General features: G+C 53.0%; 1 protein-coding gene across 1 annotated transcript in view; it reads right to left on the bottom strand.

The window, feature by feature from the left end:
* The window catches only part of mea1 (male-enhanced antigen 1), a 110,186-nt gene extending 98,987 nt beyond the window's left edge, over window positions 1-11,199 (bottom strand). The window contains exon 1 of the mRNA XM_072500312.1: window positions 10,873-11,199. Within this exon, the coding sequence (XP_072356413.1) occupies window positions 10,873-11,130 (258 nt within the window). The 5' untranslated portion in view covers window positions 11,131-11,199. The remainder of the gene's footprint in view (window positions 1-10,872) is intronic.
* Window positions 11,200-14,140: the final 2,941 nt, after the last annotated feature.

Here is a 14,140-nt window from a genome sequence, read left to right as displayed (position 1 = left end):
AATTCTGCTCTCTCCTGTGTGTACTGGGTGTAATTCTGCTCTCTCTGTGTTGTACTGGGTGTAATTCTGCTCTCTCCTGTGTTGTACTGGGTGTAATTCTGCTCTCTCCTGTGTTGTACTGGGTGTAATTCTGCTCCCTCCTGTGTGGTACTGGGTGTAATTCTGCTCTCTCGTGTGGTACTGGGTGTAATTCTGCTCTCTCCTGTGTTGTACTGGGTGTAATTCTGCTCTCTCCTGTGTTGTACTGGGTGTAATTCTGCTCTCTCCTGTGTGGTACTGGGTGTAATTCTGCTCTCTCCTGTGTGTACTGGGTGTAATTCTGCTCTCTCCTGTGTGGTACTGGGTGTAATTCTGCTCTCTCTGCTGTACTGGGTGTAATTCTGCTCTCTCCTGTGTTGGTACTGGGTGTAATTCTGCTCTCTCCTGTGTGGTACTGGTGTAATTCTGCTCTCTCCTGTGTTGTACTGGGTGTAATTCTGCTCTCTCCTGTGTGGTACTGGGTGTAATTCTGCTCTCTCCTGTGTGTACTGGGTGTAATTCTGCTCTTCCTGTGTTGTACTGGGTGTAATTCTGCTCTCTCCTGTGTTGTACTGGGTGTAATTCTGCTCTCTCCTGTGTTGTACTGGGTGTAATTCTGCTCTCTCCTGTGTTGTACTGGGTGTAATTCTGCTCTCTCCTGTGTGTACTGGGTGTAATTCTGCTCTCTCCTGTGTGGTACTGGGTGTAATTCTGCTCTCTCCTGTGTTGTACTGGGTGTAATTCTGCTCTCTCCTGTGTTGTACTGGGTGTAATTCTGCTCTCTCCTGTGTTGTACTGGGTGTAATTCTGCTCTCTCCTGTGTGGTACTGGGGGTAATTCTGCTCTCTCTGTGTTGTACTGGGTGTAATTCTGCTCTCTCCTGTGTGGTACTGGGTGTAATTCTGCTCTCTCTGTGTTGTACTGGTGTAATTCTGCTCTCTCCTGTGTGGTACTGGGTGTAATTCTGCTCTCTCCTGTGTTGTACTGGGTGTAATTCTGCTCTCTCCTGTGTTGTACTGGGTGTAATTCTGCTCTCCTGTGTGTACTGGGTGTAATTCTGCTCTCTCCTGTGTGGTACTGGGTGTAATTCTGCTCTCTCTGTGTTGTACTGGGTGTAATTCTGCTCTCTCCTGTGTTGTACTGGGTGTAATTCTGCTCTCTCCTGTGTTGTACTGGTGTAATTCTGCTCTCTCTGTGTTGTACTGGGTGTAATTCTGCTCTCTCCTGTGTTGTACTGGGTGTAATTCTGCTCTCTCCTGTGTGTACTGGGTGTAATTCTGCTCTCTCCTGTGTTGTACTGGTGTAATTCTGCTCTCTCCTGTGTGGTACTGGGTGTAATTCTGCTCTCTCCTGTGTTGTACTGGGTGTAATTCTGCTCCTCCTGTGTTGTACTGGTGTAATTCTGCTCTCTCCTGTGTTGTACTGGGTGTAATTCTGCTCTCTCCTGTGTGGTACTGGGTGTAATTCTGCTCTCTCTGTGTTGTACTGGGTGTAATTCTGCTCTCTCCTGTGTGGTACTGGTGTAATTCTGCTCTCTCCTGTGTTGTACTGGGTGTAATTCTGCTCTCTCCTGTGTGGTACTGGGTGTAATTCTGCTCTCTCTGTGTGGTACTGGGTGTAATTCTGCTCTCTCCTGTGTTGTACTGGTGTAATTCTGCTCTCTCCTGTGTGGTACTGGGTGTAATTCTGCTCTCTCCTGTGTGGTACTGGGTGTAATTCTGCTCTCTCCTGTGTGGTACTGGGGTAATTCTGCTCTCTCCTGTGTGGTACTGGGTGTAATTCTGCTCTCTTCCTGTGTGGTACTGGGTGTAATTCTGCTCTCTCCTGTGTTGTACTGGGTGTAATTCTGCTCTCTCCTGTGTTGTACTGGGTGTAATTCTGCTCTCTCCTGTGTGGTACTGGGTGTAATTCTGCTCTCTCCTGTGTGTACTGGGGGTAATTCTGCTCTCTCCTGTGTTGTACTGGGTGTAATTCTGCTCTCTCCTGTGTTGTACTGGGTGTAATTCTGCTCTCTCCTGTGTGGTACTGGGTGTAATTCTGCTCTCTCCTGTGTTGTACTGGGTGTAATTCTGCTCTCTCCTGTGTGGTACTGGGTGTAATTCTGCTCTCTCCTGTGTTGTACTGGGTGTAATTCTGCTCTCTCCTGTGTGGTACTGGGGTAATTCTGCTCTCTCCTGTGTTGTACTGGGTGTAATTCTGCTCTCTCCTGTGTTGTACTGGGTGTAATTCTGCTCTCTCCTGTGTTGTACTGGGTGTAATTCTGCTCTCTCTGTGTGGTACTGGGGTAATTCTGCTCTCTCCTGTGTTGTACTGGGTGTAATTCTGCTCTCTCCTGTGTTGTACTGGGTGTAATTCTGCTCTCTCCTGTGTGGTACTGGTGTAATTCTGCTCTCTCCTGTGTTGTACTGGGTGTAATTCTGCTCTCTCCTGTGTTGTACTGGGTGTAATTCTGCTCTCTCCTGTGTTGTACTGGGTGTAATTCTGCTCTCTCCTGTGTGGTACTGGGTGTAATTCTGCTCTCTCCTGTGTTGTACTGGGTGTAATTCTGCTCTCTCCTGTGTTGTACTGGGTGTAATTCTGCTCTCTCCTGTGTGTACTGGGTGTAATTCTGCTCTCTCCTGTGTTGTACTGGGTGTAATTCTGCTCTCTCCTGTGTGGTACTGGGTGTAATTCTGCTCTCTCCTGTGTTGTACTGGGTTAATTCTGCTCTCTCCTGTGTGGTACTGGGTGTAATTCTGCTCTCTCCTGTGTTGTACTGGGTGTAATTCTGCTCTCTCCTGTGTTGTACTGGGTGTAATTCTGCTCTCTCCTGTGTTGTACTGGGTGTAATTCTGCTCTCTCCTGTGTGTACTGGGTGTAATTCTGCTCTCTCCTGTGTGGTACTGGGTGTAATTCTGCTCTCTCCTGTGTGGTACTGGGTGTAATTCTGCTCTCTCCTGTGTTGTACTGGGTGTAATTCTGCTCTCTCCTGTGTGGTACTGGGTGTAATTCTGCTCTCTCCTGTGTTGTACTGGGTGTAATTCTGCTCTCTCCTGTGTGGTACTGGGTGTAATTCTGCTCTCTCCTGTGTGGTACTGGGTGTAATTCTGCTCTCTCCTGTGTGGTACTGGGTGTAATTCTGCTCCCTCCTGTGTGGTACTGGGTGTAATTCTGCTCTCTCCTGTGTTGTACTGGGTGTAATTCTGCTCTCTCCTGTGTTGTACTGGTGTAATTCTGCTCTCTCCTGTGTTGTACTGGGTGTAATTCTGCTCTCTCCTGTGTTGTACTGGGTGTAATTCTGCTCTCTCCTGTGTGGTACTGGGTGTAATTCTGCTCTCTCCTGTGTTGTACTGGGTGTAATTCTGCTCTCTCCTGTGTTGTACTGGGTGTAATTCTGCTCTCCTGTGTGGTACTGGGTGTAATTCTGCTCTCTCCTGTGTGGTACTGGGTGTAATTCTGCTCTCTCTGTGTTGTACTGGGTGTAATTCTGCTCTCTCCTGTGTTGTACTGGGTGTAATTCTGCTCTCTCCTGTGTTGTACTGGGTGTAATTCTGCTCTCTCCTGTGTGGTACTGGGTGTAATTCTGCTCTCTCCTGTGTTGTACTGGGTGTAATTCTGCTCTCTCCTGTGTTGTACTGGGTGTAATTCTGCTCTCTCCTGTGTGGTACTGGGTAATTCTGCTCTCTCTGTGTGGTCTGGGTGTAATTCTGCTCTCTCCTGTGTTGTACTGGGTGTAATTCTGCTCTCTCCTGTGTTGTACTGGGTGTAATTCTGCTCTCTCCTGTGTGGTACTGGGTGTAATTCTGCTCTCTCCTGTGTTGTACTGGGTGTAATTCTGCTCTCTCCTGTGTGGTACTGGGTGTAATTCTGCTCTCTCCTGTGTTGTACTGGGTATAATTCTGCTCTCTCCTGTGTGGTACTGGGTGTAATTCTGCTCTCTCTGTGTTGTACTGGGTGTAATTCTGCTCTCTCCTGTGTTGTACTGGGTGTAATTCTGCTCTCTCCTGTGTTGTACTGGGTGTAATTCTGCTCTCTCCTGTGTGGTACTGGGTGTAATTCTGCTCTCTCCTGTGTGTACTGGGTGTAATTCTGCTCTCTCCTGTGTGGTACTGGGTGTAATTCTGCTCTCTCCTGTGTGGTACTGGGTGTAATTCTGCTCTCTCCTGTGTGGTACTGGGTGTAATTCTGCTCTCTCCTGTGTTGTACTGGGTGTAATTCTGCTCTCTCCTGTGTGTACTGGGTGTAATTCTGCTCTCTCCTGTGTGGTACTGGGTGTAATTCTGCTCTCTCCTGTGTTGTACTGGGTGTAATTCTGCTCCTCCTGTGTGGTACTGGGTGTAATTCTGCTCTCTCCTGTGTTGTACTGGTGTAATTCTGCTCTCTTCCTGTGTTGTACTGGGTGTAATTCTGCTCTCTCCTGTGTTGTACTGGGTGTAATTCTGCTCTCTCCTGTGTGGTACTGGGTGTAATTCTGCTCTCTCCTGTGTGGTACTGGGTGTAATTCTGCTCCCTCCTGTGTTGTACTGGGTGTAATTCTGCTCTCTCCTGTGTTGTACTGGGTGTAATTCTGCTCTCTCCTGTGTTGTACTGGGTGTAATTCTGCTCTCTCCTGTGTGGTACTGGGTGTAATTCTGCTCTCTCCTGTGTGTACTGGGTGTAATTCTGCTCTCTCCTGTGTTGTACTGGGTGTAATTCTGCTCTCTCCTGTGTTGTACTGGGTGTAATTCTGCTCTCTCCTGTGTTGTACTGGGTGTAATTCTGCTCTCTCCTGTGTGGTACTGGGTGTAATTCTGCTCTCTCCTGTGTTGTACTGGGTGTAATTCTGCTCTCTCCTGTGTTGTACTGGGTGTAATTCTGCTCCTCCTGTGTGGTACTGGGGTAATTCTGCTCTCTTCTGTGTGTGCTGGGTGTAATTCTGCTCTCTCCTGTGTTGTACTGGGTGTAATTCTGCTCTCTCCTGTGTGGTACTGGTGTAATTCTGCTCTCTCCTGTGTGTACTGGGTGTAATTCTGCTCTCTCCTGTGTGGTACTGGGGTAATTCTGCTCTCTCCTGTGTGGTGCTGGTGTAATTCTGCTCTCTCCTGTGTTGTACTGGGTGTAATTCTGCTCTCTCCTGTGTTGTACTGGGTGTAATTTTGCTCTCTCCTGTGTTGTACTGGGTGTAATTCTGCTCTTTCCTGTGTTGTACTGGGTGTAATTCTGCTCTCTCCTGTGTTGTACTGGGTGTAATTCTGCTCTCTCCTGTGTTGTACTGGGTGTAATTCTGCTCTCTCTGTGTTGTACTGGGTGTAATTCTGCTCTCTCCTGTGTTGTACTGGGTGTAATTCTGCTCTCTCCTGTGTTGTACTGGGTGTAATTCTGCTCTCTCCTGTGTTGTACTGGGTGTAATTCTGCTCTCTCCTGTGTTGTACTGGGTGTAATTCTGCTCTCTCCTGTGTGGTACTGGGTGTAATTCTGCTCTCTCCTGTGTTGTACTGGGTGTAATTCTGCTCTCTCCTGTGTGATACTGGGTGTAATTCTGCTCTCTCCTGTGTTGTACTGGGTGTAATTGTGCTCTCTCCTGGTGGTACTGGGTGTAATTCTGCTCTCTGCTGTGTTGTACTGGGTGTAATTCTGCTCTCTCCTGTGTTGTACTGGGTGTAATTCTGCTCTCTCCTGTGTTGTACTGGGTGTAATTCTGCTCTCTCCTGTGTGGTACTGGGTGTAATTCTGCTCTCTCCTGTGTTGTACTGGGTGTAATTCTGCTCTCTCCTGTGTGGTACTGGGTGTAATTCTGCTCTCTCCTGTGTGGTACTGTGTGTAATTCTGCTCTCTCGTGTGGTACTGGGTGTAATTCTGCTCTCTCCTGTGTTGTACTGGGTGTAATTCTGCTCTCTCCTGTGTTGTACTGGGTGTAATTCTGCTCTCTCCTGTGTGGTAGTGGGTGTAATTCTGCTCTCTCCTGTGTGGTACTGGGTGTAATTCTGCTCTCTCCTGTGTGGTACTGGGTGTAATTCTGCTCCTCCTGTGTTGTACTGGGTGTAATTCTGCTCCCTCCTGTGTTGTACTGGGTGTAATTCTGCTCTCTCCTGTGTTGTACTGGGTGTAATTCTGCTCTCTCCTGTGTTGTACTGGGTGTAATTCTGCTCTCTCCTGTGTGGTACTGGGTGTAATTCTGCTCTCTCCTGTGTGGTACTGGGTGTAATTCTGCTCTCTCCTGTGTTGTACTGGGTGTAATTCTGCTCTCTCCTGTGTGTGTACTGGGTGTAATTCTGCTCTCTCCTGTGTGTACTGGGTGTAATTCTGCTCTCTCCTGTGTGTACTGGGTGTAATTCTGCTCTCTCCTGTGTGGTACTGGGTGTAATTCTGCTCTCTCCTGTGTTGTACTGGGTGTAATTCTGCTCTCTCCTGTGTGGTACTGGGTGTAATTCTGCTCTCTCCTGTGTGGTACTGGGTGTAATTCTGCTCTCTCCTGTGTGGTACTGGGTGTAATTCTGCTCTCTCCTGTGTGGTACTGGGTGTAATTCTGCTCTCTCCTGTGTTGTACTGGGTGTAATTCTGCTCTCTCCTGTGTTGTACTGGGTGTAATTCTGCTCTCTCCTGTGTAGTACTGGGTGTAATTCTGCTCTCTCTGTGGGGTACTGGGTGTAATTCTGCTCTCTCCTGTGTGGTACTGGGTGTAATTCTGCTCTCTCCTGTGTTGTACTGGGTGTAATTCTGCTCTCTCCTGTGTAGTACTGGGTGTAATTCTGCTCTCTCCTGTGTTGTACTGCGTGTAATTCTGCTCTCTCCTGTGTGGTACTGGGTGTAATTCTGTTCTCTCCTGTGCTGTACTGGGTGTAATTCTGCTCTCTCCTGTGTGGTACTGGGTGTAATTCTGCTCTCTCCTGTGTGGTACTGGGGGTAATTCTGCTCTCTCCTGTGTGGTACTGGGTGTAATTCTGCTCTCTCCTGTGTGGTACTGTGTGTAATTCTGCTCTCTCGTGTGTGGTACTGGGTGTAATTCTGCTCTCTCCTGTGTTGTACTGGGTGTAATTCTGCTCTCTCTGTGTTGTACTGGGTGTAATTCTGCTCTCTCCTGTGTGGTACTGGGTGTAATTCTGCTCTCTCCTGTGTGTACTGGGTGTAATTCTGCTCCCTCCTGTGTGTACTGGGTGTAATTCTGCTCCCTCCTGTGTTGTACTGGGTGTAATTCTGCTCTCTCCTGTGTTGTACTGGGTGTAATTCTGCTCTCTCCTGTGTTGTACTGAGTGTAATTCTGCTCTCTCCTGTGTGTACTGGGTGTAATTCTGCTCTCTCCTGTGTGGTACTGGGTGTAATTCTGCTCCTCCTGTGTGGTACTGGGTGTAATTCTGCTCCCTCCTGTGTTGTACTGGGTGTAATTCTGCTCTCTCCTGTGTTGTACTGGGTGTAATTCTGCTCTCTCCTGTGCTGTACTGGGTGTAATTCTGCTCTCTCCTGTGTTGTACTGGGTGTAATTCTGCTCTCTCCTGTGTTGTACTGGGTGTAATCTGCTCTCTCGTGTGTGGTACTGGGTGTAATTCTGCTCTCTCCTGTGTTGAACTGGGTGTAATTCTGCTCTCTCCTGTGTGGTACTGGGTGTAATTCTGCTCTCTCCTGTGTTGTACTGGGTGTAATTCTGCTCTCTCGTGTGTGGTACTGGGTGTAATTCTGCTCTCTCCTGTGTTGTACTGGGTGTAATTCTGCTCTCTCCTGTGTTGTACTGGGTGTAATTCTGCTCTCTCCTGTGTGGTACTGGTGTAATTCTGCTCTCTCCTGTGTGGTACTGGTGTAATTCTGCTCTCTCCTGTGTTGTACTGGGTGTAATTCTGCTCTCTCGTGTGTGGTACTGGGTGTAATTCTGCTCTCTCCTGTGTTGTACTGGGTGTAATCTGCTCTCTCCTGTGTGGTACTGGGTGTAATTCTGCTCTCTCCTGTGTTGTACTGGGTGTAATTCTGCTCTCTCGTGTGTGGTACTGGGTGTAATTCTGCTCTCTCCTGTGTTGTACTGGGTGTAATTCTGCTCTCTCCTGTGTTGTACTGGGTGTAATTCTGCTCTCTCCTGTGTGGTACTGGGTGTAATTCTGCTCTCTCCTGTGTGGTACTGGGTGTAATTCTGCTCTCTCCTGTGTTGTACTGGTGTAATTCTGCTCTCTCCTGTGTTGTACTGGGTGTAATTCTGCTCTCTCCTGTGTTGTACTGGGTGTAATTCTGCTCTCTCCTGTGTTGTACTGGGTGTAATTCTGCTCTCTCCTGTGTGGTACTGGGTGTAATTCTGCTCTCTCCTGTGTGGTACTGGGTGTAATTCTGCTCTCTCCTGTGTGGTACTGGGTGTAATTCTGCTCTCTCCTGTGTGGTACTGGGTGTAATTCTGTCTCTCCTGTGTGGTACTGGGTGTAATTCTGTTCTCTCCTGTGTGGTACTGGGTGTAATTCTGCTCTCTCCTGTGTGTACTGGGTGTAATTCTGCTCTCTCCTGTGTGGTACTGGGTGTAATTCTGCTCTCTCCTGTGTTGTACTGGGTGTAATTCTGCTCTCTCCTGTGTTGTACTGGGTGTAATTCTGCTCTCTCCTGTGTTGTACTGGGTGTAATTCTGCTCTCTCCTGTGTGGTACTGGGTGTAATTCTGCTCTCTCCTGTGTGTACTGGGTGTAATTCTGCTCTCTCCTGTGTGGTACTGGTGTAATTCTGCTCTCTCCTGTGTTGTACTGGGTGTAATTCTGCTCTCTCCTGTGTTGTACTGGGTGTAATTCTGCTCTCTCTGTGTTGTACTGGGTGTAATTCTGATCTCTCCTGTGTGGTACTGGGTGTAATTCTGCTCTCTCCTGTGTGGTACTGGGTGTAATTCTGCTCTCTCCTGTGTGGTACTGGTGTATGCTCTCTCCTGTGTGGTACTGGGTGTAATTCTGTTCTCTCCTGTGTGGTACTGGGTGTAATTCTGTTCTCTCCTGTGTGGTACTGGGTGTAATTCTGCTCTCTCCTGTGTGGTACTGGGTGTAATTCTGCTCTCTCCTGTGTGGTACTGGGTGTAATTCTGCTCTCTCCTGTGTGGTACTGGGTGTAATTCTGCTCTCTCCTGTGTGGTACTGGGTGTAATTCTGCTCTCTCCTGTGTGGTACTGGGTGTAATTCTGCTCTCTCCTGTGTTGTACTGGGTGTAATTCTGCTCTCTCCTGTGTTGTACTGGGTGTAATTCTGCTCTCTCCTGTGTTGTACTGGGTGTAATTCTGCTCTCTCCTGTGTTGTACTGGGTGTAATTCTGCTCTCTCCTGTGTGGTACTGGGTGTAATTCTGCTCTCTCCTGTGTTGTACTGGGTGTAATTCTGCTCTCTCCTGTGTTGTACTGGGTGTAATTCTGCTCTCTCCTGTGTGGTACTGGGTGTAATTCTGCTCTCTCCTGTGTGGTACTGGGTGTAATTCTGCTCTCTCCTGTGTTGTACTGGGTGTAATTCTGCTCTCTCCTGTGTGGTACTGGGTGTAATTCTGCTCTCTCCTGTGTGGTACTGGGTGTAATTCTGCTCTCTCCTGTGTGGTACTGGGTGTAATTCTGCTCTCTCCTGTGTTGTACTGGGTGTAATTCTGCTCTCTCCTGTGTGGTACTGGGTGTAATTCTGCTCTCTCCTGTGTGGTACTGGGGGTAATTCTGCTCTCTCCTGTGTGGTACTGGGTGTAATTCTGCTCTCTCCTGTGTGGTACTGGGTGTAATTCTGCTCTCTCCTGTGTTGTACTGGGTGTAATTCTGCTCTCTCCTGTGTTGTACTGGGTGTAATTCTGCTCTCTCCTGTGTTGTACTGGGTGTAATTCTGCTCTCTCCTGTGCTGTACTGGGTGTAATTCTGCTCTCTCCTGTGTTGTACTGGGTGTAATTCTGCTCTCTCCTGTGTTGTACTGGGTGTAATTCTGCTCTCTCCTGTGTGGTACTGGGTGTAATTCTGCTCTCTCCTGTGTTGTACTGGGTGTAATTCTGCTCTCTCCTGTGTTGTACTGGGTGTAATTCTGCTCTCTCCTGTGTGGTACTGGGTGTAATTCTGCTCTCTCCTGTGTTGTACTGGGTGTAATTCTGCTCTCTCCTGTGTGGTACTGGGTGTAATTCTGCTCTCTCCTGTGTTGTACTGGGTGTAATTCTGCTCTCTCCTGTGTTGTACTGGGTGTAATTCTGCTCTCTCCTGTGTTGTACTGGGTGTAATTCTGCTCTCTCCTGTGTTGTACTGGGTGTAATTCTGCTCTCTCCTGTGTGGTACTGGGTGTAATTCTGCTCTCTCCTGTGTTGTACTGGGGGTAATTCTGCTCTCTCCTGTGTTGTACTGGGTGTAATTCTGCTCTCTCCTGTGTGGTACTGGGTGTAATTCTGCTCTCTCCTGTGTTGTACTGGGTGTAATTCTGCTCTCTCCTGTGTTGTACTGGGTGTAATTCTGCTCTCTCCTGTGTGGTACTGGGTGTAATTCTGCTCTCTCCTGTGTTGTACTGGGGGTAATTCTGCTCTCTCCTGTGTTGTACTGGGTGTAATTCTGCTCTCTCCTGTGTTGTACTGGGTGTAATTCTGCTCTCTCCTGTGTGGTACTGGGTGTAATTCTGCTCTCTCCTGTGTTGTACTGGGTGTAATTCTGCTCTCTCCTGTGTTGTACTGGGTGTAATTCTGCTCTCTCCTGTGTGGTACTGGGTGTAATTCTGCTCTCTCCTGTGTGGTACTGGGTGTAATTCTGCTCTCTCCTGTGTTGTACTGGGTGTAATTCTGCTCTCTCCTGTGTTGTACTGGGTGTAATTCTGCTCTCTCCTGTGTTGTACTGGGTGTAATTCTGCTCTCTCCTGTGTGGTACTGGGTGTAATTCTGCTCTCTCCTGTGTGGTACTGGGTGTAATTCTGCTCTCTCCTGTGCTGTACTCTCTCTCTCTCTCTCACCTGCAGCCTCTCTCCGATGTCGGCCTGCGGGGCCGCGGTGTGGGGTGGCCCGAGTGCGGGTTCCTGGCCCAGGGGGAGGTACTGATAGCCAGGCGCTGCTCCCGGGCTGCCCCCGGCCTGGACATCGGCCCCCTGCTCCTCGTCCTCCTCCTCCTCGCTGCTCCACTGCGCCGGCACGGGGCCCGGCTCCTGCCGCTGCTCCTCCTCCGGTTCAGGCAACACTCGCTCGGGACTCATCCTGAAAACCCCCACTTCCATCCACAGGCCTCAGGCGTCGCCATTAACAACCAGCGTATCCGGTCCACCGCCTAACGTACATCCGGTCGCCGAGACGGCCGAACGAAACAAGAGCGGCATCCTGGCGGTGAGGAAGAGACAGCAGCTGCTGCCCCCAGGCGGTGAGGCAGAGACAGCAGCTGCTGCCGCCTGGCGGTGAGGCAGAGACAGCAGCTGCTGCCGCCTGGCGGTGAGGCAGAGACAGCAGCTGCTGCCCCCTGGCGGTGAGGCTGAGACAGCAGCTGCTGCCCCCAGGCGGTGAGGCTGAGATAGCAGCTGCTGCCCCCTGGCGGTGAGGCTGAGACAGCAGCTGCTGCCCCCTGGCGGTGAGGCTGAGACAGCAGCTGCTGCCCCCTGGCGGTGAGGCAGAGACAGCAGCTGCTGCCCCCAGGCGGTGAGGCTGAGACAGCAGCTGCTGCCCCCTGGCGGTGAGGCAGAGACAGCAGCTGCTGCCCCCAGGCGGTGAGGCAGAGACAGCAGCTGCTGCCCCCAGGCGGTGAGGCAGAGACAGCAGATGCTGCCCCCTTGCAGTGAGGCTGAGACAGCAGCTGCTGCCCCCTGGCGGTGAGGCAGAGACAGCAGCTGCTGCCCCCTGGCGGTGAGGCTGAGACAGCAGCTGCTGCCCCCTGGCGGTGAGGCAGAGACAGCAGCTGCTGCCCCCTGGCGGTGAGGCAGAGACAGCAGCTGCTGCCCCCTGGTGGTGAGGCTGAGACAGCAGCTGCTGCCGCCTGGCGGTGAGGCAGAGACAGCAGCTGCTGCCCCCTGGCGGTGAGGCAAAGACAGCAGCTGCTGCCCCCTGGCGGTGAGGCAGAGACAGCAGCTGCTGCCCCCTGGCGGTGAGGCTGAGACAGCAGCTGCTGCCCCCTGGCGGTGAGGCAGAGACAGCAGCTGCTGCCCCCCAGGCGGTGAGGCAGAGACAGCAGCTGCTGCCCCCTGGCGGTGAGTCAGAGACAGCAGCTGCTGCCCCCTGGCAGTGAGGCTGAGACAGCAGCTGCTGCCCCCAGGCGGTGAGGCTGAGACAGCAGCTGCTGCCCCCTGGCGGTGAGGCAGAGACTGCAGCTGCTGCCCCCTGGTGGTGAGGCTGTGACAGCAGCTGCTGCCCCAGACGGTGAGCCAGAGACAGCAGCTGCTGCCCCCTGGCGGTGAGGCAGAGGCAGCAGCTGCTGCCCCCTGGCGGTGAGGCAGAGACAGCAGCTGCTGCCCCCTGGCAGTGAGGCTGAGACAACAGCTGCTGCCCCCAGGCGGTGAGGCTGAGACAGCAGCTGCTGCCCCCTGGTGGTGAGACAGAGACAGCAGCTGCTGCCCCCTGGCGGTGAGGCAGAGACAGCAGCTGCTGCCCCCTGGCGATGAGGCTGAGATACCAGCTGCAGCCCCCTGGCGGTGAGGCAGAGACAGCAGCTGCTGCCCCTTGGTGGTGAGGCAGAAACAGCAACAGCTGCCCTCTGGCGGTGAGGCAGAGACAGCTGCTGCTGCCACCTGGTGGTGAGGCAGGGACAGCAGCTGCTGCCCCCTGGCGGTGAGGCAGAGACAGCAGCTGCTGCCCCCTGGCCGTGAGGCAGAGACAGCAGCTGCTGCCACCAGGCGGTGAGGCAGGGACAGCAGCTGCTGCCCCCTGGCGGTGAGGCAGAGACAGCAGCTGCTGCCCCCTGGCCGTGAGGCTGAGATAGCAGCTGCTGCCCCCTGGCGGTGTGGCAGAGACAGCAGCTGCTGCCCCCTGGCCGTGAGGCAGAGACAGCAGCTGCTGCCCCCTGGCGGTGAGGCTGAGACAGCAGCTGCTGCCCCCTGGCGGTGAGGCAGAGACAGCAGCTGCTGCCCCCTGGCGGTGAGGCAGAGACAGCAGCTGCTGCCCCCAGGCGTTGAGGCTGAGACAGCAGCTGCTGCCCCCTGGCGGTGAGGCTGAGACAGCAGCTGCTGCCACCTGGCGGTGAGGCAGAGAAAGCAGCTGCTGCCCCCTGGCGGTGAGGCAGAGACAGCAGCTGCTGCCCCCTGGTGGTGAGGCTGTGACAGCAGCTGCTGCCCCCAGACGGTGAGGCAGAGACAGCAGCTGCTGCCCCCAGGCGGTGAGGCTGAGACAGCAGCTGCTGCCCCCTGGCGGTGAGGCTGAGACAGCAGCTGCTGCCCCTTGGTGGTGAGGCAGAAACAGCAACAGCTGCCCTCTGGCGGTGAGGCAGAGACAGCTGCTGCTGCCACCTGGTGGTGAGGCAGGGTCAGCAGCTGCTGCCCCCTGGCGGTGAGGCAGAGACAGCAGCTGCTGCCCCCTGGCCGTGAGGCAGAGACAGCAGCTGCTGCCACCAGGCGGTGAGGCAGGGACAGCAGCTGCTGCCCCCTGGCGGTGAGGCAGAGACAGCAGCTGCTGCCCCCTGGCCGTGAGGCTGAGATAGCAGCTGCTGCCCCCTGGCGGTGTGGCAGAGACAGCAGCTGCTGCCCCTGGCCGTGAGGCAGAGACAGCAGCTGCTGCCCCTGGCGGTGAGGCTGAGACAGCAGCTGCTGCCCCCTGGCGGTGAGGCAGAGACAGCAGCTGCTGCCCCCTGGAGGTGAGGCAGAGACAGCAGCTGCTGCCCCCAGGCGGTGAGGCTGAGACAGCAGCTGCTGCCCCCTGGCGGTGAGGCTGAGACAGCAGCTGCTGCCACCTGGCGGTGAGGCAGAGAAAGCAGCTGCTGCCCCCTGGCGGTGAGGCAGAGACAGCTGCTGCTGCCCCCTGGTGGTGAGGCTGTGACAGCAGCTGCTGCCCCCAGACGGTGAGGCAGAGACAGCAGCTGCTGCCCCCTGGCAGTGAGGCTGAGACAGCAGCTGCTGCCCCCAGGCGGTGAGGCTGAGACAGCAGCTGCTGCCCCCTGGCGGTGAGGCTGAGACAGCAGCTGCTGCCCCCTGGCGGTGAGGCTGAGACAGCAGCTGCTGCCCCCTGGCGGTGAGGCTGAGATTGCAGCTGCTGCCCCCTGGCGGTGAGACTGGGACAGCAGCTGCTGCCCCCGGCGGTGAGGCAGAGACAGCA

This window comes from Scyliorhinus torazame, chromosome 4 (genome assembly GCF_047496885.1).
Source record: "Scyliorhinus torazame isolate Kashiwa2021f chromosome 4, sScyTor2.1, whole genome shotgun sequence".
Lineage (NCBI taxonomy): Eukaryota > Metazoa > Chordata > Chondrichthyes > Carcharhiniformes > Scyliorhinidae > Scyliorhinus > Scyliorhinus torazame.
Note: the sequence above shows the minus strand (reverse complement) of the source record. Positions and strands in the feature narration are given on the sequence as shown.